Below are 26,596 nucleotides of genomic sequence, written 5' to 3' on the forward strand. Positions count from 1 at the left end.
TTACTATAGAAAATTAAGTAAAATAAGACAAATTTTTTTCTCTACTTGTCCCCTTGTGCACAGATAATTCAGTGTTAGAATCATTCAAAGAATAGGACAGGGTCGTGGTTCTAAGTCTTTAATATGGAATGCAGTCTCAATAAATTCTGTATCATTCTGCTTTTATGGATGTCTTAAACCGATTTTCTTTTGGCAAGTTGTATTAGCTAGTTCTTCTTTGTGTTTGTCATTGCAGATGGCGTTTAATGATTGCTTCAGTTTGAACTACCCTGGCAACCCCTGCCCAGGGGACTTGATCGAAGTGTTCCGTCCTGGCTATCAGCACTGGGCCCTGTACTTGGGTGATGGTTATGTTATCAACATAGCGCCTGTCGGTGAGGTTTATTTCCAGTGGCTCCTGGGAGCACATTCTTAGTGTTCTTGTCACAGGAAGGAATCATGGGTGAAATAATAAACACAACAAAATAGAAATAAAATATAGAAAGCAGATAAATCCAACTAATCTAGGTTTAGAGAAGGATATTCTGAAACCAAAGCAGCACTGAAGAAATCACAAAGGCCAGTTCACATTAAATTTTAAAGCCTCTGGATTTAAAAAATTACAATTAAAAAGTAAATAACCAGCTGGGAAAAATATTTGCCACAAACATGGCAAGGTTCAGTATCTTTACATATCACACAAATAGGTTATTTCAATTCATTCAACACCTATTTATAGATCACCTAGTACGTTCTGAATGCTATTCTAAGTGCTGGGGGTATACAGACATCTCCCTGCAGGGCGGAGTTTACATTTTAGTAAGCAGGGACAAACCATGAGCAAGTTACACAAATGTTAAAACGGTGATAAGTGATACAGAAGAAATAAGAAGGTAGGATGAGAAGTGCTGAGGGCAGAAGGTGGTGGGTGGAGATGCTGTGATTTTAAATGAAGTGGTCTGGAAAATTTCTTAAGAAAGTGACATGTGAGGAAAAACATAAAAGAGGTAAAGAAACTGGTCAGATGCTATCTGTAGAAATAGTATCCGAGGTCAAGGGGACAGCAGATAGTAAAACCTCAACAAACAAATGGATAAAGAATTAGGAACAGTTTGTAAAAGAAGAGAAGCAAAAGCTAATACACTTTTTGAAAAAAATTCAACTTTCTGGCCTAGGAATTGTAAAATAAACCAATAAAATATTTCATGCCTATCTCATTAGCAAAGGTTAAAAAGTGATAACAAGCAGTGTTGATAAGAATATAGTGGAATGAACATAAAGGTATTGTTGATGGTAATATAAATTGATAAGGACTAGGACCTTAGACAGGTTCGTATTCTCTGACCCTGTAATTGTACTTCTAGGAATCTATTCTGGGGAAGTATTTAGAGATGTAGACATGCATTTCTGTATAAGGATATTCACTTCTGTGTCATTTATAATGGTTAAAGTAGACAATGGCATATGTTCGATAGGGGAATGATTAAATGGATTAAGATTTAGCTACATAATATTAGTTATCTAATATTCTTTACTGAGGAATCTTCATTGCTTCACGGAGGGAAACTGCAGAAAGAGCAGAGGTGGTGCTGGCCTCAGAGATGCCTACATCTAGGGGTTTAACCACTATTTAGACTCTCCATCACACATCTGCATTTTTTTCTATATGCTCTCTTCATTTTCCCAGACTATGTCTCTTTAAAAAACTAAACTGATGACCATAAGCAGCTTTAGGTTCTGACTTTTAGATTCTTTTGATCCAACACGAAAGAGCTAACTGTAACTACCTGTTACAGTTAAAGAATCATTAAAGAATCATGGAGACAGACTCCAGTCGCTCTGGTGTGAGCCCCATGTTCATTGCCAGACTGTCGCTGTGCCCAAGAGAATGGAATACTGTGATTGGCTCAGACAGAGTTGTTTCCAGGAATAAATAGGCAATGGTGGGATTTGGTGCTGGATAAATATAAATAACAGCATCTGTAACAGCCATTAAAAGTCTTATATCTGGACATGTTTTATTGCAGGGAAGATGGTCTTAATATGATATTTATTTGAAAAAGATTAACCACATGCTCAGTCATAAAGCAAGTCTCAATAAATTCAAAAGAACTGAAATCACACCAAGCACACTCTTGAACCACAGTGCAATAAAAACAAATGAATACAAAGAAGATTTCTCAAAACTACACAAAAACATGGAAATTAAACAGCTTGGTCTTCAATATCAATGTGTGATGCTTAATATCTAGTGTCAACATGATTGAATTGAAGGATGCAAAGTAATGTTCCTGGGTGTGTCTGTGAGGGTGCTGCCAAAGGAGATGAACATTTGAGTCAGTGGACTGGGGGAGGCAGACCCACCCTCAGTCTGGGTGGGCACCGTCTAATCAGCTGCCAGTGAGGCTAGGATAAAAGGCAGAGGACTGGGGAAGAATTACACTGGCTAAGTCTTCTAGCCTCCATCTTTCTCCCATGCTCAATGCTTCCTGCCCTTGAACATCTGACTCCAAGTTCTTCAGCTTTTGGACTCTTGGACCTACACCAGTGGTTTGCCAGGGGCTCTCGGGCCTTTGGCCACAGACTAAAGACTTCACTATTGGCTTATCTACTTTTGAGATTTTCGGACTTGGACTGGCTTTCTTGTTCCACCCCTTGCAGACAGCCTATTGTGGGACTTCACCTGTGATCGTGTGAGTCAATACTCCTTAATAAACATCCTTTCGTATATACATCTATCCTATTAGTCCTGCCCCTCTAGAGAACCCTGAAGAATACAGGTGGAAAATGAAATGAGGGCAGAAATCAAAAAGTTCTTTGAAAATTAATGAGTATAGAGACACAACTTACCAAAATCTTTGGGATGCACCTAAATCAGTGTTAAGAGGAAAGTGTATAGTACTAAACACAGTCATTAAGAAGTTAGAAGGAACTCAGATTAACAACCTAATATTGCACATAGTGGAACTAGGGAAAAACGAACAAACAAAACAAAAAAAAACAGACCAATCCCAAGCTAGCAGGACAAAATAAATCTAAAATTGGAGAAAAACTGAAAGAAATAGAGATACAAAAATCCATACAAAATTAATGAAACAAAGAATTTGTTTTTTGAAAGGATAAACAAGATTGATAGACTGCTATCTAGATTAACAAAGGAAAAAAGATCCAAAGAAGTGCAATCAGAAATGACAAAGATGACATTATAACCAGTCCTTCAGAAATACAGAAGGTCCATAGAGACTATTATGAACATCTCTATATACATAAGTTAGAAAATTTAGAGGAAATGGACAAATTCTGAAACACACAACTTTTCAACGTTGAGCCAGGAAAAAAGTTCCAAAATTGAATAAGTAACAATAACAAATAAAAAACCACCAACCAAAAAAAGCCCTGGAGCAGATGGATTCACAGCCAAATTCCAGGAGGTATACAAAGAACTGGTACCAATCCTACTGAAACTACTCCAAAAACTCAAGGAGGAAGGACTCCTTCCTGACTCATCTATGAAACTAGCATCATCCTGAAACCAAAATCGGGAGAGATACACAAAAAAAGAAAACTTCAGGCCAATATTCCTGATGAACATAGATGCAAAAATCCTCGGCAAAAGACTAGCAAACCAAATGTGGCAGCACAACAAAAAGTTAATTCATAATCAAGTAGGCTTTATTCCTGAGATAGAAGATTGGTTCAGCATACACAAGTCAATAAATATGATTCACCACATAAAATGAGTGAAAACCAAAAACCATATGATCATCTCAATAGATGCAGAAAAGCCTTTGATTAAATACAACATCCCTTCATGATAAAAACCCTGAACAGAATTGGCATTGAAGGAACATACCTCAAAATAATGAATCATTTATGAGACACCCACAGCAAACATCACACTGAATGGGCCATGCCCCTTTAGAACTGAAGCAAAACAAAGGTGTTGACTCTGACTATTCCTGTTCCACATGGTATTGAAAGTGCGAGCCAGAGCAGTGAGGCAAAAGAAAGAAAAGGCATCCAAATAGGAAAAAAATAAGTCAAATTACCTCTTTTTGTTGAATATTTGATTCTGCACCTAGAAAGCCCTAAAGACTCCACCAGAAGCCTCCTGGAACTGATAAACAACTTCAGTAAAGTTTCAGGATACAAAATCAGTGTACAAAAATCAGTAGCATTTTTATACACCAATAACATTCTAGCTGAGAGCCAAATTAAAAACACAATTCCATTTACAGTAGCCACAAATAAATAAAATACCTAGGAATACATCTAACCAAGAAGGTGAAAGATCTCTACAAGGAGAACTACAAAACACTGCTAAAAGAAATCAGAGATGAGACAAATAAATGGAAAAACATTCCATGCTCACAGATTGGAAGAAATAATTTTAAAATGTTCATATTGCCCAAAGCAGTCTACGGATTCAATGCTATTTCTATCAAACTACCAATGCCATTCTTCACAGAATTCGAAAAAATATTCTAAAATTTATATGGAACCAAAAAAGAGCCCAAATAGCAAAAACTAAAAAAAGCTGGAGGCACATTACCCAACTTCAAACTCTACTAGAAGGCTATAGTAACCAAAACATCATGGTACTGGTACAAAAACAGACACACAGACCAAGGGAACAGAATAGAGAACCCAGGAATAAAGCCAAGCACCTAAAACCATCTGATGATCTTTGACGAACTCAACAAAAATAAGCAATGGGGAAAGGTCTTCCTATTCAATAAATGGTGCTGGAATAACTGGCTAGCCATATGCGGAAGAAAAAAACTGGACCCCTACCTTTTACTATGTGCAGAAATTTACTCAAGATGGACTAAAGATTTAAATGAAAAACTCCCAACATGGCACATGTATACATATGTAACAAACCTACACGTTGTGCACATGTACCCTAGAACTTAAAGTATAATAATAATTTTTAAAAAAAGAACTATAGAAGTCCCAGAAGAAAACCTAGCAAACACACTTCTTGACGTCAGCTTTGGCAAATAATTTAAGTCTCCAAAATGAATTGCAACAAAAAAACATTGACAAGTGGGACCTAAGTAAACAAAAGAGCTTCTGCACAGCGAAATAAATTGTCAACAGAATAAATGGTCTACAAAATGGGAGAAAATATTCATAAATTGTGCATCTGACAAAAGTCTAGTATCCAGAATTTACAAGGAATTTAATCAACATGTAAAAAATAATCTAATTAAAAAATGGCCAAAGACAGGAACAGACACTTCTGAAAAGAGGACATTTAGGCAACCAACAGACCTGTGAAACAATGCTCATCATCACTAATCATCACAGAAATGCAAATCGAAACCACAGTGAGATACCATCTCACGTCAGTCAGAATGGTGATTATTAAAAAGTCAAAAAATAACAGATGCTGGTGATGCTGCAGAGAAAAGGGAATGTTTACACACTGTTGGTGGGAATGTAAATTAGTTCAGCCACTGTGGAAAGCAGATTGGAGATTTATCAAAGAGCTTAAAAGAGAACTACCATTTGATCCAGCAGTCGTATTACTGGGTATATACCCAAAGGAAAATAAATTATTCTACCAAAAAGACACATGTACTTGTATGTTCATCACAGCATTAATCACATAGGAAGGACAGAATCAGTCTAGATGCCTATCAGTAGTGAATTGGATAAAGAAAAGGTGATACACACACACACACACACACACACATGGAATACTATACAGCCATGAAAAGGAATGTCCTTGGATATGGGTGGAGGAGCTGGAGGCCATTATCCTAATGAAATTGATGCAGGAATAAAAAGCCAAATACCTTATGTTCTCACTTACAAGTGAGAACTGAACATTGAGTACGCATGGAGATAGAGATGGGAACAAGAGGCACTGGGACTATTGGAGGAGGGAGGAAGGTGTGGGCTGAAAAACGATGTATTGGGTACTATGCTCACTACTTGGATGATGGGATCATCCATATGCCAAACCTCAGCATCACAAAATGTACCCGTATAACAAACCTGCACATGTAACCTCAGAATCCAAAATAAAAGTTGAAAAAATGTAATATGTCATATACCCAGTTTGCTAAAAAAATATGTACACACGGGAGTGCAGACATGTATATGCACCTATGCATATGTTAGTAAATGTCCTAATAGAAGTACATCAAAATAATACTAGCAGTTACTTCTGGGTGGTGGGATAATGGGTGATAACCTGTGTACATTTATATGTTTTGTTTTTCTGTATTTTATAAATGTTTAAAAATGAGCACAAATTATTAATAAAAAGCGTATGCAGACCCGACATGGTGGCTCACGCCTGTAATCCAGTACTTTGGTAGGACAAGACGGACAGATCAGTTGAGGTCAGGAGTTCAAGACTAGCCTGGCCAACATGGTGAAACCCTGTCTCTACAAAAAATACAAAAATTAGCCAGGTGTGGTGGCAGGCGCCTGCAGTTCTAGCTACTCAGGAGGCTGAGGCAGGAGTATCACTTGAGCCCAGGAGGTGGAGGTTGCAGTGAGCTGAGATTGTTCCACTACACTCCAGCCTGGGCAACAAAGCAAGACTCCATATCAAAAAAAAAAAGTGTATGCAGATAACAGATAAATAACCTGGAGTATTTTCCTCAAGTTACCTTAAGTATTTATAGACCTAAGTTTTATTATCTTGGGAACTTCTGATACTTTTTAATGAAGTGGTTTTTTACAACATTTTAAAGTATTTGCCTTTTGTTTTAGAATATTATAAGTGAAAATGACAAATGAAATGATATTTATGATTCAGAGCTTCCAAAATCTAGTGGTTAATACTAAGCAACCCTCTACATCTACATTATCTCTGCAGTTTTCATACCTGGAAAATAATATGAGATATTCATGCTGTTTTCTTATTTTCATGCCTTAAATTCCATGTTATTGTGGTTTGAGCGTTCAGCTTTGGTCCTGTAGATGGATACTCAGTTCTATTGTTAACTACCGTGGTACATTTTCCTAGCCAGTTCACCTCTCCAAATTTTAATTTTCTAATTTTTGCATGTGGTTATTAAAAATATGTTTAGTAATTCTAACTGGGATGTATGTGCTCTGAGGACTTGTAATGTGTGAGAACTTTCAATGTGTAAGATGTTCACTGGAACATCTCACATTCTGTGAGAAGGAGGACAGACAGAAGGCTAGTGGAAAAAAAGTTTTGCTTTTAGTCATTACTAAAAGAGAAAGTTTCTAAACACTAGTTAGGAGGAGACTCTTTCTCTCATGATTGACCTGAACATGGCCAAACATAGCAGTTGTGGGCAGTTTGACGAGGACCGGAGCCTGGCTTTAGACCTCTACCCTGAGGAATCATCTCTCCAACCTGAAGCGCTGACACTGTCAGGCCAAAGATACAGTAGCTCCTGGTGGACTAGCAGATGCTTGTGAGCAGAGGCAGCCAAGGTGGAGTGGTGGGGCATGGGGCATTGTCCTAAGTGGGTAGGTCACTGCCTGGGGCCGTGTCTGGTAGACAGTGCCTACCAAGTTAGCTTCCGGCTCAGGAGTTAGGGGGCTGTTTTTTTGTTTTGTTTTGTTTTGTTTTTGGCCAAAGGAACTGGCAGGAAAAAAGCAGGACCCCAGCCTGACTTCAGCCATCCTCTCACAGGACTGAGGTACCAGGCAGGTTTCGGAATAGGAAATTGGACCCCAAATTGATGCTTAGTTGAAAAACAAGTTTCAGATGCTTAGGGAGCTTAGACACTAGGATGTGCCTGCGAATAACAATGCACTCTACAAGATTAATTTGAAAGGGTTCAGATGCTGGGCAAAAACTGCTTTATAGAAAAAGTGGACAATAATCTTATCTGTATCTATGTTAGACACACATATCAACATCTCTAATAACACCAGTTTACAGAGAATTTATTTCCCAAGGATAAGTAGAGTGTTCTCACCTAATTTGTTCTATGGGAACATCATACATTTTCAAAAAGTTTTTCTTACAGTCTCACTCATACAATAGTAAGTGTTATTGCTAAGTTACAGAATAACTGCTTAAGGCTGATGAGATTAAGTGGCTTTGCTTTAATAATAAGTTAGGAACAGGGCTAGGTTTAGACATGCCAGCATTTCCAAAGTCTTTAGATGGCATTAGAGTTCACTGGACTGGGTCGCTATACCGTACTAATCAGAATTCTCCTTTATAGATGGCATTCCTGTGTCCTTTACAAGCGCCAAGTCTGTATTCAGCAGTAAGGCCCTGGTGAAAATGCAGCTCTTGAAGGATGTTGTGGGAAATGACACATACAGGATAAACAATAAATACGATGAAACGTACCCCCCTCTCCCCGTGGAAGAAATTATAAAGCAGTCAGAGTTTGTAATTGGACAGGAAGTGGCCTATAACTTACTTGTTAACAACTGTGAACATTTCGTGACATTCCTTCGCTATGGAGAAGGAGTTTCACAGCAGGTGAGTTTTCTTTAGGAGATATTCTTACATTGAAAAAAGAATAACTGTTGGCTATGATAAGGTTCCCAGGCCTCAAACCAAATGAAAAGAACCAGAAAGTATGAGAATACCAAAGAACAGAGAATGGACTTGCAAGGTCCTGCAACAAGTTAATAATCAAACTGAGACTAAAACATGGATATTATGAATTTTGAGCTAGAAGGGACTTGAAGTAGAATCAAGACCATAGCATTCTGTCTGTCTTACTGCCTTTAGTCTTTTTTTCCTGTTACTTCACCATACAGCAGTCTCAAATCAGTGATTTGAGATCAGTTTCAAATCATATACTGAAAAGAATACGCTGGAAAGGATGTTGAGTTTTTTGAGTGGGAGTTTACCAATATCACAGATGGTTGTTCTTAAATTTTTTTTCATTGGTGGACAGAGGCTAACTAATGATGTGTCTTAATGGGCTTGTGAATGTTGTCTCTTTCCTTGCAATTGCTAATTTCAATGAAATTTTGTCCCTTTAAGTAGATCGTTTGATTCACTGAGCTTTGGGATGACTTTTGATAGACTAATTGACTTTATTTTTAAAGTACTTTACAATTTTGTCAATTACTGCCATTGTTTAGTAGTGTGACAGATTTCTAGCTAACAGCATGTTTGTGTTTCCCTGTGTGTTGTCCCACCAGTCCAGTAAACTAAAAATGAATATTAAGGTGATACAAGAGAATGGATATATAAAACTATTATCAAAAGAAAGTCCTCTTCATCCAAAATACATATAAAGTGTTCATTTAAAATATTAAAATATGAAAAATAATTTAATAGATTAAACTCCAGTGAGTTGTTACTTATGAAACTTTTTAAAAGGTGACTAAACATTTGAAAGATAATACCATAATATTTTAATAATTCAAATTGATCGAAGACTTCCAGTATTTTGAAATGGTGGATCAGTTATACATTTCTATCCTGAGTAAGAAATGAGGTTATAATTCTTCTCACAAAAGCTTGGGAAAATGGCATGTATAAGAAGGCTAGCAAAGCCTCATGTTATCTAAACCCTGCACCTCTTGAGCCTAATTTTTCAAAATCCTACGTACCCTTCCCTATACCCAAGATTCAAATTGACTGTGGTTTTGATTTTCATTTTCCTGATGGCTAATGATGTTGAGCATCAATTTATGTGCTTATTGGCCATTTGTATATCACCTTTGGAGAAATGCCTATTAAGGTGATTTGCCCTTTTGTTTGTTTGTTGTTTTTGTTTGTTTGTTTTGAGATGGAGGCTTGCTCTGTTTCCCAGGCTGGAGTGCAGTGGCGCGATCTCAGCTCACTGCAACCTCTGCCTCATGGGTTCAAGCTATTTTCCTGCCTCAACCTCCTGAGTAGCTGGGATTATAGGCATCTGCCACCATGCCCAGCTAATTTTTTTGTCTTTTTAGTAGAGACCATGTTGACCAGGCTGGTCTCATGTTGGCCAGGCTGTTCTGAAACTCCTGATCTCATGATCCGCCTGCCTTGGCCTCCCAAAGTGCTGGGATTACAGGTGTGAGCCACTGCACTGGCCTTTTTGCCCATTTTTAAATTGGATTGTTTGCCTTTTTATTGTTCAGTAGTAAGTTTTCTTTAGGTACTCTGGATACTGGACCCTTTTCAGATACATATCTAGAATATATATTTTCATCAGGGAAATGCAAATCAAAGCCATAATGAGATTTCGCTTCATACCCAATAGGATTGCTATAATACAAAAGACGGTAAGTGTTGGCAAGAAAGTGAAGAAATTAGAACTCTTGTGCACTTCTGGTGGGCATGTAAAATGATATAACTCCTTTGGAAAACAGTGGCAATTCCTCTAAAATTAAATGTAGTATTACTATATGACTCAGCTATTCTAATCCTGGGTATATATCCAAGATAAATGAAACATATGTCCACATAGAAACCTGCACATGAATGTTTATAGTAGCATCAGTTCTAATAGTCAAAATGTAGAAATAACTCAAATATCCATCTAATGGGCAATGGATAGACAAAATGAGGTATATCCATACGATGGAATATTTTTCAACAATAAAAAGAGATGAAGTACTGATACATGCTACAGTATGAACCTTGAAAGCATATGCCAAGTTGCCTACTAAGCCAATCACAAAAGACTACATATTATATTATGTCGTTGATATGAGATGCCTAGAATAGGGAAATCTATAGAGACAAAATAAATTGGTGGTGCCTGGGGCTGAGGGCGTCGAGGCAAATGAGGGGAGACTGCTAAAGGGTAAGAGGTACCTTTTGGAATGATGAAATATTTCAAAATTGTGATTGTTGTACAAGTCTATGAATATACTAAAACCATTGAACTACATTATTTCAGGGGGTAAATATGTGGTATGCTAATTAGATCTAAAAAATTTTTTTAAATAAAAAGGTGCGGGAAAATGGGAGATAGAACATAATGAAAGGATATATTTGTTTTCATTAGGAAATAATTGGAAATTCATTCTCATTAGGAAATGTATTAACATAATGAATGTTCTGCTCACATGTAACAATAAATTTGCTTTTGAGCTAGAACATAGAGGGTACACACAAATTCCTGCTCACTTTTGCATTGAAAATTAGTGGTGTATAGATAGAAATAGGTTCCATTCCTCTTCTTCTTTGTTAATGACAAAGTTGTTCACTGCACTAACCAAGCAATTTTTTATTTGTTTACTTAATTTTTGGAAATGAGGAGATGTTAGTCAAAGAGTAGAAAATTTCAGTTATGCAAGACAAATAAGTTCTGGCGATATACTGTACAACATAGGGCCTATGATTAATGATACTATGTGGCCTACTTTAAAATTTGCTAAGAGGTTAGATCTTATGTTAAGTATTCTTAGCACAAACCAACAAAGGGAGTGGGTGGAAGCTTTTGGAGGTGATGGATAAGTTCATGGCATTGATTGTGATGATGGTTTCATGGTGGAGGTGATAGATAAGTTCATGGCATTGATCGTGATGATGGTTTCATGGTGGAGGAGATAGATAAGTTCATGGCATTGACCTTGATGATGGTTTCAGGGTGGAGGTGATGGATAAGTTCATGGCATTGACCTTGATGATGGTTTCATGGTGGAGGTGATGGATAAGTTCATGGCATTGATCTTGATGATGGTTTCATGGTGGAGGTGATGGATAAGTTCATGGCATTGATCTTGATGATGGTTTCATGGTGGAGGTGATGGATAAGTTCATGGCATTGATCTTGATGATGGTTTCATGGTGGAGGTGATGGATAAGTTCATGGCATTGATCTTGATGATGGTTTCATGGTGGAGGTGATGGATAAGTTCATGGCATTGATTGTAATGATGGTTTCATGGTGAAGGTGATGCATAACTTTATGGCATTGATTGTAATGATGATTTCATGGGGGTATACTTACCTCCAAATACATCAAGTTGAACACATGAAATATCTACAGCTTTTTGCATGTCAGCCAGTCTTCAGTAAAGTGGTTACAAATAAGCAATACGTTTTAAATGTTAAAAAAAAAAAGAGATTAGAGCCATCTTCTTACTTGACTGTAACTTGTAATCCATCATCATTTCACCTTTCATATCTAGACCCAAGACCCATGAAAACTTAATTTTTCTTCAACAAATAGTAAGAACCTGTTTCTGGCAGGTTCTGATGAAGATGATGCAGTGACAGCCTTAAAAGCCTACCTAAGCTTTGGTGTTCACAGACCTGAGTGAGAACCCCATCATCACCATTATTAGTGGAGTGTCCTTGGACCCACTGTTTATCAGTATTCTAATCAACACAGGTCATTTGAAAGATTATGGAGATATTTGAGGTCTCTCAGCATACTGTATTATGTATTATCCATCCCAATAAATAACATGCACATGGTGGATATTACTTTTCATAACAGTATCCAGGAATTTTATAGATCTTTGTTAACATAGTCAATAAAATCTTGATCTAACAGCAACTGGATTATATATTATTATCAATAACTAATAGTATGACTACTAATAATAGCCAGTATTAGATTAGTTTTTTGAATCCCTTTAAGCTTAGGGCCCTTGAGCTTAGAAATGTTTTCTTGGGGGAATGGCTATATATTTCCCAAGTTTAAAAACTAGTAGTGCATGGCCGGGCGCGGTGGCTCAAGCCTGTAATCCCAGCACTTTGGGAGGCCGAGACGGGCGGATCACGAGGTCAGGAGATCGAGACCATACTGGCTAACACGGTGAAACCCCATCTCTACTAAAAATACAAAAACTAGCCGGGCGAAGTGGCGGGCGCCTGTAGTCCCAGCTACTCGGGAGGCTGAGGCAGGAGAATGGCGTGAACCCGGGAGGCGGAGCTTGCAGTGAGCTGAGATCCGGCCACTGCACTCCAGTCCGGGCGACAGAGCGAGACTCCGCCTCAAAAAAAAAAAAAAAAAAAAAAAAAAAAGCTAGTAGTGCATAAAAAAGGTGAGAAGGGTAGGATTATGATTTCATCTTTTTTCTTTGTGCTTTTCTGTATTTGAAACAAAAAATAATAGATTCAATTTTCTAGAGCAGTTTTTAGCTTCATAGCAAAATTGAACTGAAAGTGTAGAACTCTCTCCTCCTTCCCCACCCAGTATAGCCATCTCTATCATCATTACCATATCATTGTGAAAAATTGATTAACCAACATTAATACATCATTATCAACCAAAGTCCATAGTTTACATTAGGGTTCACTGGTTGTGTTACGAATTCTATGGTTTGGACAAATTTAAAATGACACAATCCACCATTATAGTATTATAAATAATAATTTTCCTGCCCTAAAACTCCTGCTCTCCACCTATTCATCCTTCCTTCCCTGTAAATCCCTGACAACCATTGATTTTTTTTTTTTTTTTTTTTTTTTACCATCTCCATAGTTTTCCCATTTGCAGAATATCATGTTGCTGAAATCATGTAGCATGTGACTTTTTTCAGATTGGCTTCTTTCACGTAGTAATACGTATTTAAGGTTTCTTCTCATGTACTTTTGTGGCTTGATTCCTCATTTCTTTTTAGCACTGAATGGTGTTCCATTTCCTTGATTTACCACAGCTTATTTATCCATTCACCCACTGAAGGACATCTTGGTTGCTTCCAAGTTTTGGCAATTATGAATAAAGCCACTATAAACCTCCATGTGCAGGTTTTTATGTGGACATAAGTATTCAGCTCCTTTTGGTAGGTACCAAGGAGCATGATTGCTAGATCATGTAGTTAGAATATTCTTAGTTTTGTAAGACATTGCCAAACTGTCTTCCTAAATGAGTGTATCATTTCGCATTTTGCAGTCTCAGCAATGAGAGTTCTTGTTGTTCCACATCTTTGCCAGCATTTTGTTATCAGTATTTTGAATTTTAACCATTTTAATAGACATCTTGTTTCAGTTTTCAGTTGCCTAGTTACATGTAGTGTTGAGCATCTTTTTATATGCTTCTTTGCATGTCATCTTTGATGCTATATCTCTTGATGATCTTGCCTGTTTTCTAATTCTGCTGTTCATTTTCCTATTGTTGAATTTCAAGAGTTCTTTATATATTTTAGATAACACTCATCAGATTTGTCTTCTACAGTTGTTTTCTCTCAGTTTGTGTCTTATCTTTTATGTATTTTTCAAAATTTCCAACATTTTTTACTCTCATAGACCAAACTATGAAAATGTCTCTATCTTTTTCGAAGATGGCCCACACCCTTCAGTAGGCCTGGACAAGGCAGCACATGAACACATTCTGGTGGTGCTTCAGTACATATGACCACAGCCTTAGGATGCCTCAGGAAGGAGCGTTTTGATAAACCTGCCACACATCTGTGTCCCCGCTACACTGCTGTCTAGACACAGCCACTCCAGATTCAGCTAATGTGTCATTGGGCCAGGTACAGATCCCCAGAATGAGGCCATTATTATGGCGCATGGACAGAAAGCCCTCTAAAGGATAAAGAATGAAGAGCTGGATTTGGTGACCTTATAGTCCAAAGTAAAAGCCATGAAGTAAAAGTTCTCGTTCATGCTGGTTCACCAAGAACATTCTGAGATGTTGTAATCTTGCACATCACATCCCGTTACTCCTAACTCCAATGGATTGTCCCAATTACCTGAGATTCATTGTCTAGAATGAGACTTGAAATAAATTAACATTTGGAATTGGGGAAGCTGTCTTAAAGTGGCACTGCTTAAAATGGCTTTGTGATTGTGGTATCTGGCCTGTGTCATCTCTGGATTATGGTTGGGGATCCGGTTGCCCATCCCCCAACCATCCCTCTTAAATTTGTGGGCTTTCGTTAACATCTTGTGTTTGTAGTGGCTGAAAGGTACCTAGTCAGTTAGGGCTGCACCTAGCTGGGGCACACGATCTGTAGGACCCTGCCATTTTCCAAGGGCCGTACCCTGCTACCATTTGACACCTCTATTTAAAGACACTGATTGCACCTTCGTATTTTTTTTTGACTACCCCATTTCTCTCTATTAGACCTTCTTGGGATCTCACTATCTGCCTGGAATTGTACTAGGGTTGGGCTTGATCCCTAATTAGTGACTCTTCCCCTTCTTTGGGATTTTATCTTATATCCTGCATCCTCCTGCCTCTTCTCCCCCGCCCCCCCAATATGGTATGTGGGTAACTCTGTGCTACAGTGAATTCCGATTCTCTCCTAGGAAATAGTTTAGGTAAGGATTAATTAAAATATAAATAAAATAGATAAGAAATAAACTCAAAATTACAAAGTAAAACAGGATTTGTCAGGGCTAGTGCCAAGTTGTTTGCCCTTACCATTCTCCCTGGCATCTGGGGGGTTGGAGCAGAGAGAGTGGGTCACAGTTACAGGCCTAGTCTCTGCCCACAACAGGATGGTGTAGTGAACACATGCTGCAAACACGTGGAGCTAAGATTCCTGTTGTGTGCCTCTTTCCTGGCCCTGGCCCTTGTGCCTGCTCCTAAAAGGGAAGCTGCAGTTAGGGAGGTAGCATTGTGTTGTAGTAACGTGTGAGTGGCAGGCCCCATGGCGGAAGGCTGTGGTTAGACAGAGGGCATGCTCAAATATGACCTGGGTTAGGCTTTCCAGCTCTTAGACTGGTTCCCCAGAGCCATTTGCTTTATTTGAAAGATCTGATTCTTAAATCCCAGAGAGAACAAATGTTTTCAGAGTACCTGATAATTCTGAAGTATCTGAATGTGACCTCTGGGTCATCAAATTGCACTCAAACCCATTTGAAGGGAAGGCAATGTTAGTTGAGTGCCAAGAAAACCATGAATATTCATGAGTTCCCTCATCATCATGATGATTAATACCCTTAAAGCTATAAATGTCTGACTTCCTTTATGGACAATTGATCGTGAGAGTGGTTTGTCTACATGAGAAATTAATTTTTGACATGATAGTTAACATCAGTATTGGCTTTTTTGAAGTTTGTTTATCAGAAGAGAAATTGTGTCTACCAAGTAAGAGCTTATGGGTATTCAGCTCAGATGACATCCCTGAATTATTTTGCTAATAGACACTCCTTAGAGAAACATACAAACACACACACACAAGATTCTTACACGATAAAACTTACCTTGGTGTAGACCCAGCCAACCCAAAGTGTTTATTTAAGGGGCAGGAGCTGCACAGGAGAAGTGTGTGTGTTTTAGAAGACTCAGCCTATCTTTAAACATCTTCGTGGAATGCTCTCAGGCAAATTACTTATGATATCCCAAGTTTTGCAGAACAGGAGTGGTATATTAACCTCTTTCACCCATGTACTGTTATGACTAATGGGAACTGTGTTGATAATGAGTTTATAAACTGTCAGAGTGCTTTAAAAACATGAGGAATATATACCCACATGTATGTATCTACATGTTTGACAATTATAAAAATTATAAATTCATTTCATCTTTATGCAGAATTTTAATTTTGCATTGAACTTTAAATGTATCCATTGTACATTAAAACAGGTGTTCAGTTTAGGAAACAGGCTAAAGCTTTAATTAGGACACTGAGATGTCTTTAGAATATGATGTGTTTTTTGTTTGCTTCTTGTTTCCTTATAGGCCAACCGAGCGATAAGTACCGTTGGGTTTGTGACAGCTGCTGTTGGTGCCTTCTCATTCCTGGGCTTGTTTCCAAAAGGACAAAGAACAAAATACTGTTAACAGTTTACCAACGAGGTATTGATATTGAAGGAATTTGGGAGGAGGAAAAAGAAAACCTGGGGTGAATACTTATTTTCAGTACATCATTACTGTTGCAGATTCCTGTGATGGATGGCAGGCTCTTTAATAAATTGCTTACTGATATTATCTTATCATTGAGCCAATGAAATTTTTTTCCCCCTGCTAGCATAGATTTGCTGTGGCAGCTTGAACGAGGAGCAGTAGCCTTTTGAGTGAGCCAGCAGAAGATCTTAACAAAATCTCATCACATTTTATTTCTGCTATAAATATTATTTTCCTTTTCCCCGAGGGTGGCCATTTTGCCAGAGGGATGAAAACTATTTATATATGGTTTTGAAACAAATTTTAAGAACCCCAAATTGTTAGAGTTGACATCTAAATTCATGTTTCTTGTTGGAAAAGAAATTGGGATATTCAGCATTTTGGTTAGGTAGTTTGAGGGACTCTAATTTACAAGCCTGTGGGGAATGCCCTCATCTTCTTCCTGCACCTGTGTAGATTAGGGTGGATGGGAAGAGGAGAGGCTGTTTGCTCCAGGGTTTCAGTTCCAGTGATTTCTGTGGAATCTGCTTGCTTGTCAGGAGGACATGAGAAGTAAGAGTGGGCTGTTATTTCTACAGTGTTACATATTTATTCCCTTTGGATTTTGAAGTATTTCAGGGATTTGACCTTTTAACCTTGAGAAGAGATCATTAAATGTTTGTTTAAAATGCCATATTTGGAAAACAATATCTCATATTCTTAAGACTTTTTCTACAAGCCAAGGAGTGTCATAATTTTATTCTCTCATTTTATTATGTGTTCCGTTAAAGACACTGCTTTCTGTGCTGTTCCAGTGAAATTCTTGGTGGCAGCAGGTGGGGAAAGGGGGAGTGCAGCTCTCTATAACCTGGGATTACATCAGACATTGTAACGTGACCCCATAAACCACACCACCAGCCAATGACATCCGTCTTATGCTATCATCAAAAGCTTGGCATTAAATAAAGGAAATGTTCAAGTTACTATTAGGGGGATGGTACAATGAGAAAACTAGGAATATGGTACATAATGTAACTAAACAGAAGACTCAGTGAAAGTCTTCTACCTATTAAACTTACTTAGATTTTACCCCAGGGCCAGAAATACTCAACAAGCTAATTGCAGGGTTAATAATAATGGTAATAGAAGTTGTGTGCTGCAGTCTGGGCCACAGAGACCCTATATCTCATCCCTTCTTTTTCAATAATTCCTTCCCTTTCTTATGGCACCAACTCTGTCTCCAGTAACCCTCAAACACTCTCTTCTTCCACTGGTCTTCTGGGGAGGTGTGAGTGTCTCCTACCAGGAACCAATGTCTAAAATTTCTCTTCAATTTTTACTCTAAATTCAAATCTGTGTTCCTTTTATGCCCTGTTCCCAAGTAATAGTATAAAAACAAAAAAACAAAAAACAGGCTGGGTGTGGTGGCTCATGCCTGTAATCCCAGCACTTTGGGAGGCCAAGGCGGGCAGATCACGAGGTCAGGAGATTGAGACCATCCTGGCTAACATGGTGAAACCCCGTCTCTACTAAAAATACAAAAAATTAGTCGGGCGTGGTGGTAGGCGACTGTAGTCCCAGCTACTCAGGAGACTGAGGCAGGAGAATGGTGTGAACCTGAGAGGCAGAGCTTGCAGTGAGCCGAGATTGTGCCACTGCACTCCAGCCTGGGCGACAGAGAGACTCCATCTCAAAAAATACAAAAAACCCGCTTTTTTAGTATTGTCAAGTTAAGATGAGACTGGCAGTAGCATGTGTTGCCTTTCCCAAGGTATGCTTACTTTTCAGTAAAGGATGCCTACACAGGGCAAATCTTAAACTGAAGCAGCAGAGCTGGGTGTGGTAGAATTACTACACGCACCAGTGGGAGAAGGAGCAAAATCTGAAGTCAAGAATCTCCTGAGAGCCTCAAGTGCAGCCTTTCTAGAGAACTCTGGATGTCTCCACTCCAGAAGACAGTCCTGTCTATGGGAGATAATGTCATAAATGCACTTTTAAATTAAATTCATGGATTCATGTTCACATTGGTGGCGTTTGAAGGTAGTTTTCACTCTTAAGAGGTTAGCTCGCAAAGTTAGTCATCAGTTTCCCATAAAAATGGCTACTCTTGATGATGGCCAGCATAAGACTGTCCAGCTTGTTTTTCCTATAGGTGATTATTTGATATCATGCTTATTGTGCTTTTATGAAATGATTTTCCCAAGGCTATTAAACCTTTTTCTGATCATTTTTTTAACAGTCAGGGATGGAGTGCAACTTTATCACATTTCAAGAATAAAAATTATGAAATAAAGATCATCGTCCACCAGAAACCTTATAGGTTGTAGGAGAAAACCTGGGGAGAGGAGGGGGGAAAGCCTATACCATTATTGAATCTATTAAAAATATCTTTTTATGCTATCTAAATGTTATACAATGTATCAGTTGAATCTTTTCATTCTAAAAGTCAGATTACTAAATGCAGATATCAGCTCAAGGAGCTTGAACCACCATTTTAAAAATTTGATACATAGTTTATAATCATAAACTAAAAATCTCTTCTTTTTAAAACTTTTGTCTTGTTACTGGTAACTGCTAAATTATACACATTGTAGAGATTATTACTCTCCAGAGAGCTGTGAACACAAGAAACGGTTAAAAAGCAAACAAAGGCAGAGCAAGATGGCTGAAATAGGAACAGCTCCAGTCTCCAACTCCCAGCGCGAGTGACACAGAAGACTGGTGATTTCTGCATTTTCAACTGAGGTACTGGGGTCATCTCACTAGGGAGTGCCAGACAATCGGTGCTGGTCAGCTGCTGCAGCCCGACCAGCAAGAGCTGAAGCAGGGCGAGGCATCGCCTCACCTGGGAAGCACAAGGGGGAAGGGAATCCCTTTTCCTAGCCAGGGGAACTGAGACACACAACACCTGGAAAATCAGGTGACTCCCACCCCAATACTGCACTTTAAGCAAACGGGCACACCAGGAGATTATATCCCACACCTGGCTGGGAGGGTCCCACGCCCACTGAGCCTCCCTCATTGCTAGCACAGCAGTCTGCAATCTAACAGCAAGGCAGCAGCGAGGCTGGGGGAGGGGCGCCCGCCATTGCTGAGGCCTAAGTAGGTAAACTAAGCCACTGGGAAGCTCAAACTGGGTGGAGCTCACAGCAGCTCAAGGAAGCCTGCCTGTCTCTGTAGACTCCACCTCTGGGGACAGGGCACAGCTAAACAACAACAACAACAACAGAAACAGCAGAAACCTCTGCAGACGCAAATGACTCTGACAGCTTTGAAGAGAGCAAGGGATCTCCCAACACGGAGGTTGAGATCTGAGAAGGGACAGACGGCCTGCTGAAGTGGGTCCCTGACCCCTGAATAGCCTAACTGGGAGACATCCCCCACTAGGAGCAGAGTGACACCCCACACCTCACACGGTGGAATACACCCCTGAGAGGAAGCTTCCAAAGTAAGAATCAGACAGGTACACTCACTGTTCAGCAATATTCTATCTTCTGCAGCCTCTGCTGCTGATACCCAGGAAAACAGGGTCTGGAGTGGACCTCAAGCAATCTCCAACAGACCTACAGCTGAGGGTCCTGACTGTTAGAAGGAAAACTATCAAACAGGAAGGACACCTACACCAAAACCCCATCAGTATGTAACCATCATCAAAGACCAGAGGCAGATAAAACCACAAAGATGGGGAAAAAGCAGGGGAGAAAAGCTGGAAATTCAAAAAATAAGAGCGCATCTCCCCCTGCAAAGGAGCACAGCAACGGATCGAAGCTGGACGGAGAATGACTTTGATGAGGTGAGAGAAGAAGGCTTCAGTCCACCAAACTTCTCAGAGCTAAAGGAGGAATTACGTACCCAGTGCAAAGAAACTAACAATTTTGAAAAAGGAGTGGAAGAATTGATAGCTAGAATAATTCATGCAGAGCATGTCATAAACAAAACGACAGAGATGAAAACCATGACACGAGAAATATGTGACAAATGCACAAGCTTCAGTAACTGACTCAATCAACTGGAAGAAAGAGTATCAGCGATTGAGGATCAAATGAATGAAATGAAGCAAGAAGAGAAGTCTAAAGAAAAAAGAAGAAAAAGAAATGAACAAAGCCTGCAAGAAGTATGGGATTATGTAAAAAGACCAAATCTATGTCTGCTTGGGGTGCCTGAAAGTGAGGGGGAAAATGGAACCAAGTTGGAAAACACTCTTCAGGATATCATCCAGGAGAACTTCCCCAACCTAGTAGGGCAGGCCAACATTCAAATTCAGGAAATACAGAGAACACCACAAAGATACTCCTCGAGAAGAGCAACTCCAAGACACATAATTGCCAGATTCACCAAAGTTGAAATGAAGGAAAAAATCTTAAGGGCAGCCAGAGAGAAAGGTCGGGTTACCCACAAAGGGAAGCCCATCAGACTAACAGCAGATCTCTCAGCAGAAACTCTACAAGCCAGAAGAGAGTGGGGGCCAATATTCAACATTCTTAAAGAAAAGAATTTTCAACCCAGAATTTCATATCCAGCCAAACTAAGTTTCATAAGTGAAGGAGAAATAAAATCCTTACAGATAAGCAAATGCTTAGAGATTTTGTCACCACCAGGCCTGCCTTACAAGAGACCCTGAAGGAAGCCCTAAACATGGAAAGGAACAACCGGTACCAGCCATTGCAAAAACATGCCAAAATGTAAAGACCATCGAGGCTAGGAAGAAACTGCATCAACTAACGAGCAAAATAACCAGTTAATATCATAATGACAGGATCAAGTTCACACATAACAATATTAACCTTAAATGTAAATGGACTAAATGCTCCAATTAAAAGACACAGACTGGCAAACTGGATAAAGAGTCAAGACCCATCAGTCTGCTGTATTCAGGAGACCCATCTCACATGCAGAGACATACATAGGCTCAAAATAAAGGGATGGAGGAAGATCTACCAAGCAAATGGAGAACAAAAAAAAAGCAAGGGTTGCAATCCTAGTCTCTGATAAAACACACTTTAAACAACAAAGATCAAAAGAGACAGAGAAGGCCATTACATAATGGTAAAGGGATCAATTCAACAGGAAGAGCTAACTATCCTAAATATATGTGCACCCAATACAGGAGCACCCAGATTCATAAAGCAAGTCCTTAGAGACTCTATTACAAAGAGACTTAGACTCCCGTACAATAATAATGGGAGACTTCAACACCCCACTGTCAACATTAGACAGATCAACGAGACAGAAAGTTAACAAGGATATCCAGGAATTGAACTCAGATCTGCACCAAGCGGACCTAATAGACATCTATAGAACTCTCCACCCCAAATCAACAGAATATACATTCTTCTCAGCATCACATCACACTTATTCCAAAATTGACCACATAATTGGAAGTAAAGCACTCCTCAGCAAATGTACAAGAACAGAAATTATAACAAACTGTCTCTCAGACCACAGTGTAATCAAACTAGAACTCAGGACTAAGAAACTCAATCAAAACCGCTCAACTACATGGAAACTGAACAACCTGCTCTTGAATGACTACTGGGTACATAACGAAATGAAAGCAGAAATAAAGATGTTCTTTGAAACCAATGAGAACAAAGATACAACATACCAGAATCTCTGGGACACATTTAAAGCAGTGTGTAGAGGGAAATTTATAGCACTAAATGCCCACAAGAGAAAGTTGGAAAGATCTAAAATTGACACTCTAACATCACAATTAAAAGAACTAGAGAAGCAAGAGCAAATACATTCAAAAGCTAGCAGAAGGAAAGAAATAACTAAGATCAGAGCAGAACTGAAGGAGATAGAGACACAAAAAATCCTCCAAAAATCAATGAATCCAGGAGTTGGTTTTTTGAAAAGATCAACACAATTGACAGACCGCTAGCAAGACTAATAAAGAAGAAAAGAGAGAAGAATCAAATAGACGCAATAAAAAATGATAAAGGGGATATCACCACCGACCCCACAGAAATACAAACTACCATCAGAGAATACTATAAACACCTCTATGCAAATAAACTAGAAAATCTAGAAGAATGGATAATTTCCTGGACACTTACACTCTTCAAGACTAAACCAGGAAGAAGTTGAATCCCTGAATAGACCAATAGCAGGCTCTGAAATTGAGGCAATAATAATAGCCTACCAACCAAAAAAAGTCCAGGACCAGATGGATTCACAGCTGAATTCTACCAGAGGTACAAGGAGGAGCTGGTACCATTCCTTCTGAAACTATTCCAATCAATAGAAAAAGAGGGAATCCTCCCTAACTCATTTTATGAGGCCAACATCATCTGATACCAAAGCCTGGCAGAGACACAAAAAAAAAAGAGAATTTTAGACCAATATCCCTGATGAACATTGATGCAAAATCCTCAATAAAATACTGGCAAACCAGATTCAGCAGCACATCAAAAAGCTTATCCACCATGATCAAGTGGGCTTCATCCCTGGGATGCAAGGCCAGTTCAACATTCACAAATCAATAAACATAATCCAGCATATAAACAGAACCAAAGACAAGAACCACATGATTATCTCAATAGATGCAGAAAAGGCCTTTGACAAAATTCAACAGCCCTTCATGCTAAAAACGCTCAATAAATTCGGTATTGATGGAACGTACCTCAAAATAATTAGAGCTATTTATGACAAAACCACAGCCAATATCATACTGAATGGGCAAAAACTGGAAAAATTCCCTTTGAAAACTGGCACAAGACAGGGATGCCCTCTCTCACCACTCCTATTCAACATAGTGTTGGAAGTTCTGGCTAGGGCAATCAGGCAAGAGAAAGAAATCAAGGGTATCCAGTTAGGAAAAGAAGAAGTCAAATTGTCCCTGTTTGCAGATGACATGATTGTATATTTAGAAAACCCCATCGTCTCAGCCCAAAATCTCCTTAAGCTGATAAGCAACTTCAGCAAAGTCTCAGGATACAAAATTAATGTGCAAAAATCACAAGCATTCTTATACACCAGTAACAGACAAACAGAGAGCCAAATCAGGAATGAACTTCCATTCACAATTGCTTCAAAGAGATAAAATACCTAGGAATCCAACTTACAAGGGATGTAAAGGACCTCTTCAAGGAGAACTACAAACCATGCTCAGTGAAATCAAAGGACACAAACAAATGGAAGAACATACCATGCTCATGGATAGGAAGAATCAATATCGTGAAAATGGCCATACTGCCCAAGGTTATAGATTTAATGCCATCCCCATCAAGCTACCATGAGTTTCTTCACAGAATTGGAAAAAACTGCTTTAAGTTCATATGGAACCAAAAAAGAGCCTGCATTGCCAAGACAATCCTAAGTCAAAAGAACAAAGCTGGAGGCATCACGCTACCTGACTTCAAACTATACTACAAGGCTACAGTAACCAAAATAGCATGGTACTGGTACCAAAACAGAGATATAGACCAATGGAACAGAACAGAGTCCTCAGAAATAATACCACACATCTACAGCCATCTGATCTTTGACAAACCTGACAAAAACAAGAAATGGGGAAAGGATTCCCTATTTAATAAATGGTGCTGGGAAAATTGGCTAGCCATAAGTAGAAAGCTGAAACTGGATCCTTTCCTTACTCCTTATACGAAAATTAATTCAAGATGGATTAGAGACTTAAATGTTAGACCTAATACCATAAAAACCCTAGAAGAAAACCTAGGTAGTACCATTCAGGACATAGGCACGGGCAAGGACTTCATGTCTAAAACACCAGAAGCAACAGCACCAAAAGCCAAAACTGACAAATGGGATCTAATTAAACTAAAGAGCTTCTGCACAGCAAAAGAAACTACCATCAGAGTGAACAGGCAACCTACAGAATGGGAGAAAATTTTTGCAACCTACTCATCTGACAAAGGGCTGATATCCAGAACCTACAAAGAACTCAAACAAATTTACAGGAAAAAAACAACCCCATCAAAAAGTGGGCAAAGGAGATGAACAGACATTTCTGAAGACATTCATACAGCCAACAGACACATGAAAAAATGCTCATCATCACTGGCCATCAGAGAAATGCAAACCAAAACCACAATGAGATACCATCTCACACCAGTTAGAATGGCAATCATTAAAAAGTCAGGAAACAATAGGTGCTGGAGAGGATGTGGAGAAATAGGAATACTTTTACACTGTTGGTGGGATTGTAAACTAGTTCAACCGTTATGGAAAACAGTATGGTGATTCCTCAAGGATCTAGAACTAGATGTACCATATGACCCAGCCATCCCATTACTGGGTATATACCCAAAGGATCATAAATCATGCTGCTATAAAGATGCATGCACACGTATGTTTATTGCGGCACTATTCACAATAGCAAAGACTTGGAATCAACCCAAATGTCCATCAGTGACAGACTGGATTAAGAAAATGTGGCACATATACACCATGGAATACTATGCAGCCATAAAAAAGGATGAGTTTGTGTCCTTTGTAGGGACATGGATGCAGCTGGAAACCATAATTCTTAGCAAACTATCACAAGAACAGAAAACCAAACACTGCATGTTCTCACTCATAGGTGGGAACTGAACAATGAGATCACTTGGACTTGGGAAGGGGAACATCACACACTGGGGCCTATCATGGGGAGGGGGGAGGGGGGAGGGATTGCACTGGAAGTTATACCTGATGTAAATGACGAGTTGATGGGTGCAGCACACCAACATGGCATCAGTATACATATGTAACAAACCTGCACGTTATGCACATGTACCCTAGAACTTAAAGTATAATAATAATAATAAAAAATAATAATAAATTTTAAAAAGCAAACAAAATGTAAACACAGAAGGATTGTTTTTATAGGAATTTGCATTTATGCTGGTGGTTTGTGTAACATTTATAATACGATTTACTGTAGTAAATTTCATGTTGAAAACATTCTAAGATGCCAGAACTGTAAAGTCAAGGCTGTCATATGTTGAATCTGTACATCATGGTATTAGGCACATAATTGGCACTCATGTAATTGAACTGGTTAACTAATTGCCTATGATCTGATAAATTAGCAAAATTAGATTTATCGTTATAAGGAAAGCCTAGTAGGTAATTTAAAATGTGTACTAGAAATAAATTTTCTCTCAAGTTTCTGGTGAGGGTGATATATAAAAGGTAATAGTGTACAGAACATATTTGTAAAGGATGCACCCTTTCATGTGGTATTTAATGTGCATCTAATAGGATGATTTAGATAATTAAAAGATGAGATAGAACTTAAGGTTGTTGAGTAGCCTGAGAATTGTCATGCTGCAGTTACAAATATTATGAGTCCCTTTTCTAACATTGTTTTTAAGATGAGTAATGTTGAGTTCTGGACAACTTTTAAGGTTAGAGCTTGAGGCCGGGCACAGTGGCTCACACCTGTAATCCCAGCACTTTGGGAGGCTGAGGCGGGTAGATCACTTGAGGTCAGGAGTTTGAGACCAGCCTGGACAACATGGTGAAACGCCATCTTTCCTAAAAATACAAAAATTAGCTGGGCATGATGGCGGGTGCCTGTATCCCAGCTGCTCGGGAGGCTGAGGCAGGGGGATCACTTGAATCCGGGAGGCAGAGGTTGCAGTGAGCTAAAATTGTGCCACTGCACTCCAGCCTGGGTGACAGAGCAGGTCACCATCTCAAAAAAAAAAAAAAAAAAAGAATTAAAGAAAAAAAAAAAACTTGAGGTTTTCTTGTGTCGGTAACAAGAAGTAATAATGTTGCCATGCTTCTTTAAGTATAAGTATCTTTTTACAGTTATTTCATTACCTTTGTGACCTACTCTAAACCTTCCCATTCCCTGGCCCCAAAACACTATACCTTGAGTGATGCCAAACTTTGGTGGAATTTGCTTAGATATTAATGGTGCCCATGCCAAGATTATATGGAATTAACAAACATCTTCATTCTACCACGTCCACATAATTCTGGCTTCTTCTAGTTAGCGCTGAATTTCCGAAAGGCTTGATTGGTCCTTG

General features: G+C 38.9%; 1 protein-coding gene across 2 annotated transcripts in view; it reads left to right on the forward strand.

Moving 5' to 3' along the window:
• The window catches only part of PLAAT1 (phospholipase A and acyltransferase 1), a 48,452-nt gene that overhangs the window by 14,429 nt on the left and 7,427 nt on the right, over positions 1-26,596 (forward strand). Inside the window, exons 2-4 of one of the 2 annotated variants that reach the window (XM_033213062.1) lie at positions 236-374; positions 8,151-8,416; positions 16,470-16,723. In XM_033213062.1, coding sequence (XP_033068953.1) covers positions 236-374; positions 8,151-8,416; positions 16,470-16,571 — 507 coding nt within the window. In that variant the 3' untranslated portion in view covers positions 16,572-16,723. Of the gene's footprint in view, positions 1-235; positions 375-8,150; positions 8,417-16,469; positions 16,724-26,596 lie in introns of those variants that run through there. The other variant, XM_033213063.1, reaches the window with a different exon arrangement.

Source organism: Trachypithecus francoisi, unplaced genomic scaffold (genome assembly GCF_009764315.1).
Source record: "Trachypithecus francoisi isolate TF-2019V2 unplaced genomic scaffold, Tfra_2.0 Lachesis_group0, whole genome shotgun sequence".
NCBI classification, from domain to species: Eukaryota; Metazoa; Chordata; class Mammalia; order Primates; family Cercopithecidae; genus Trachypithecus; species Trachypithecus francoisi.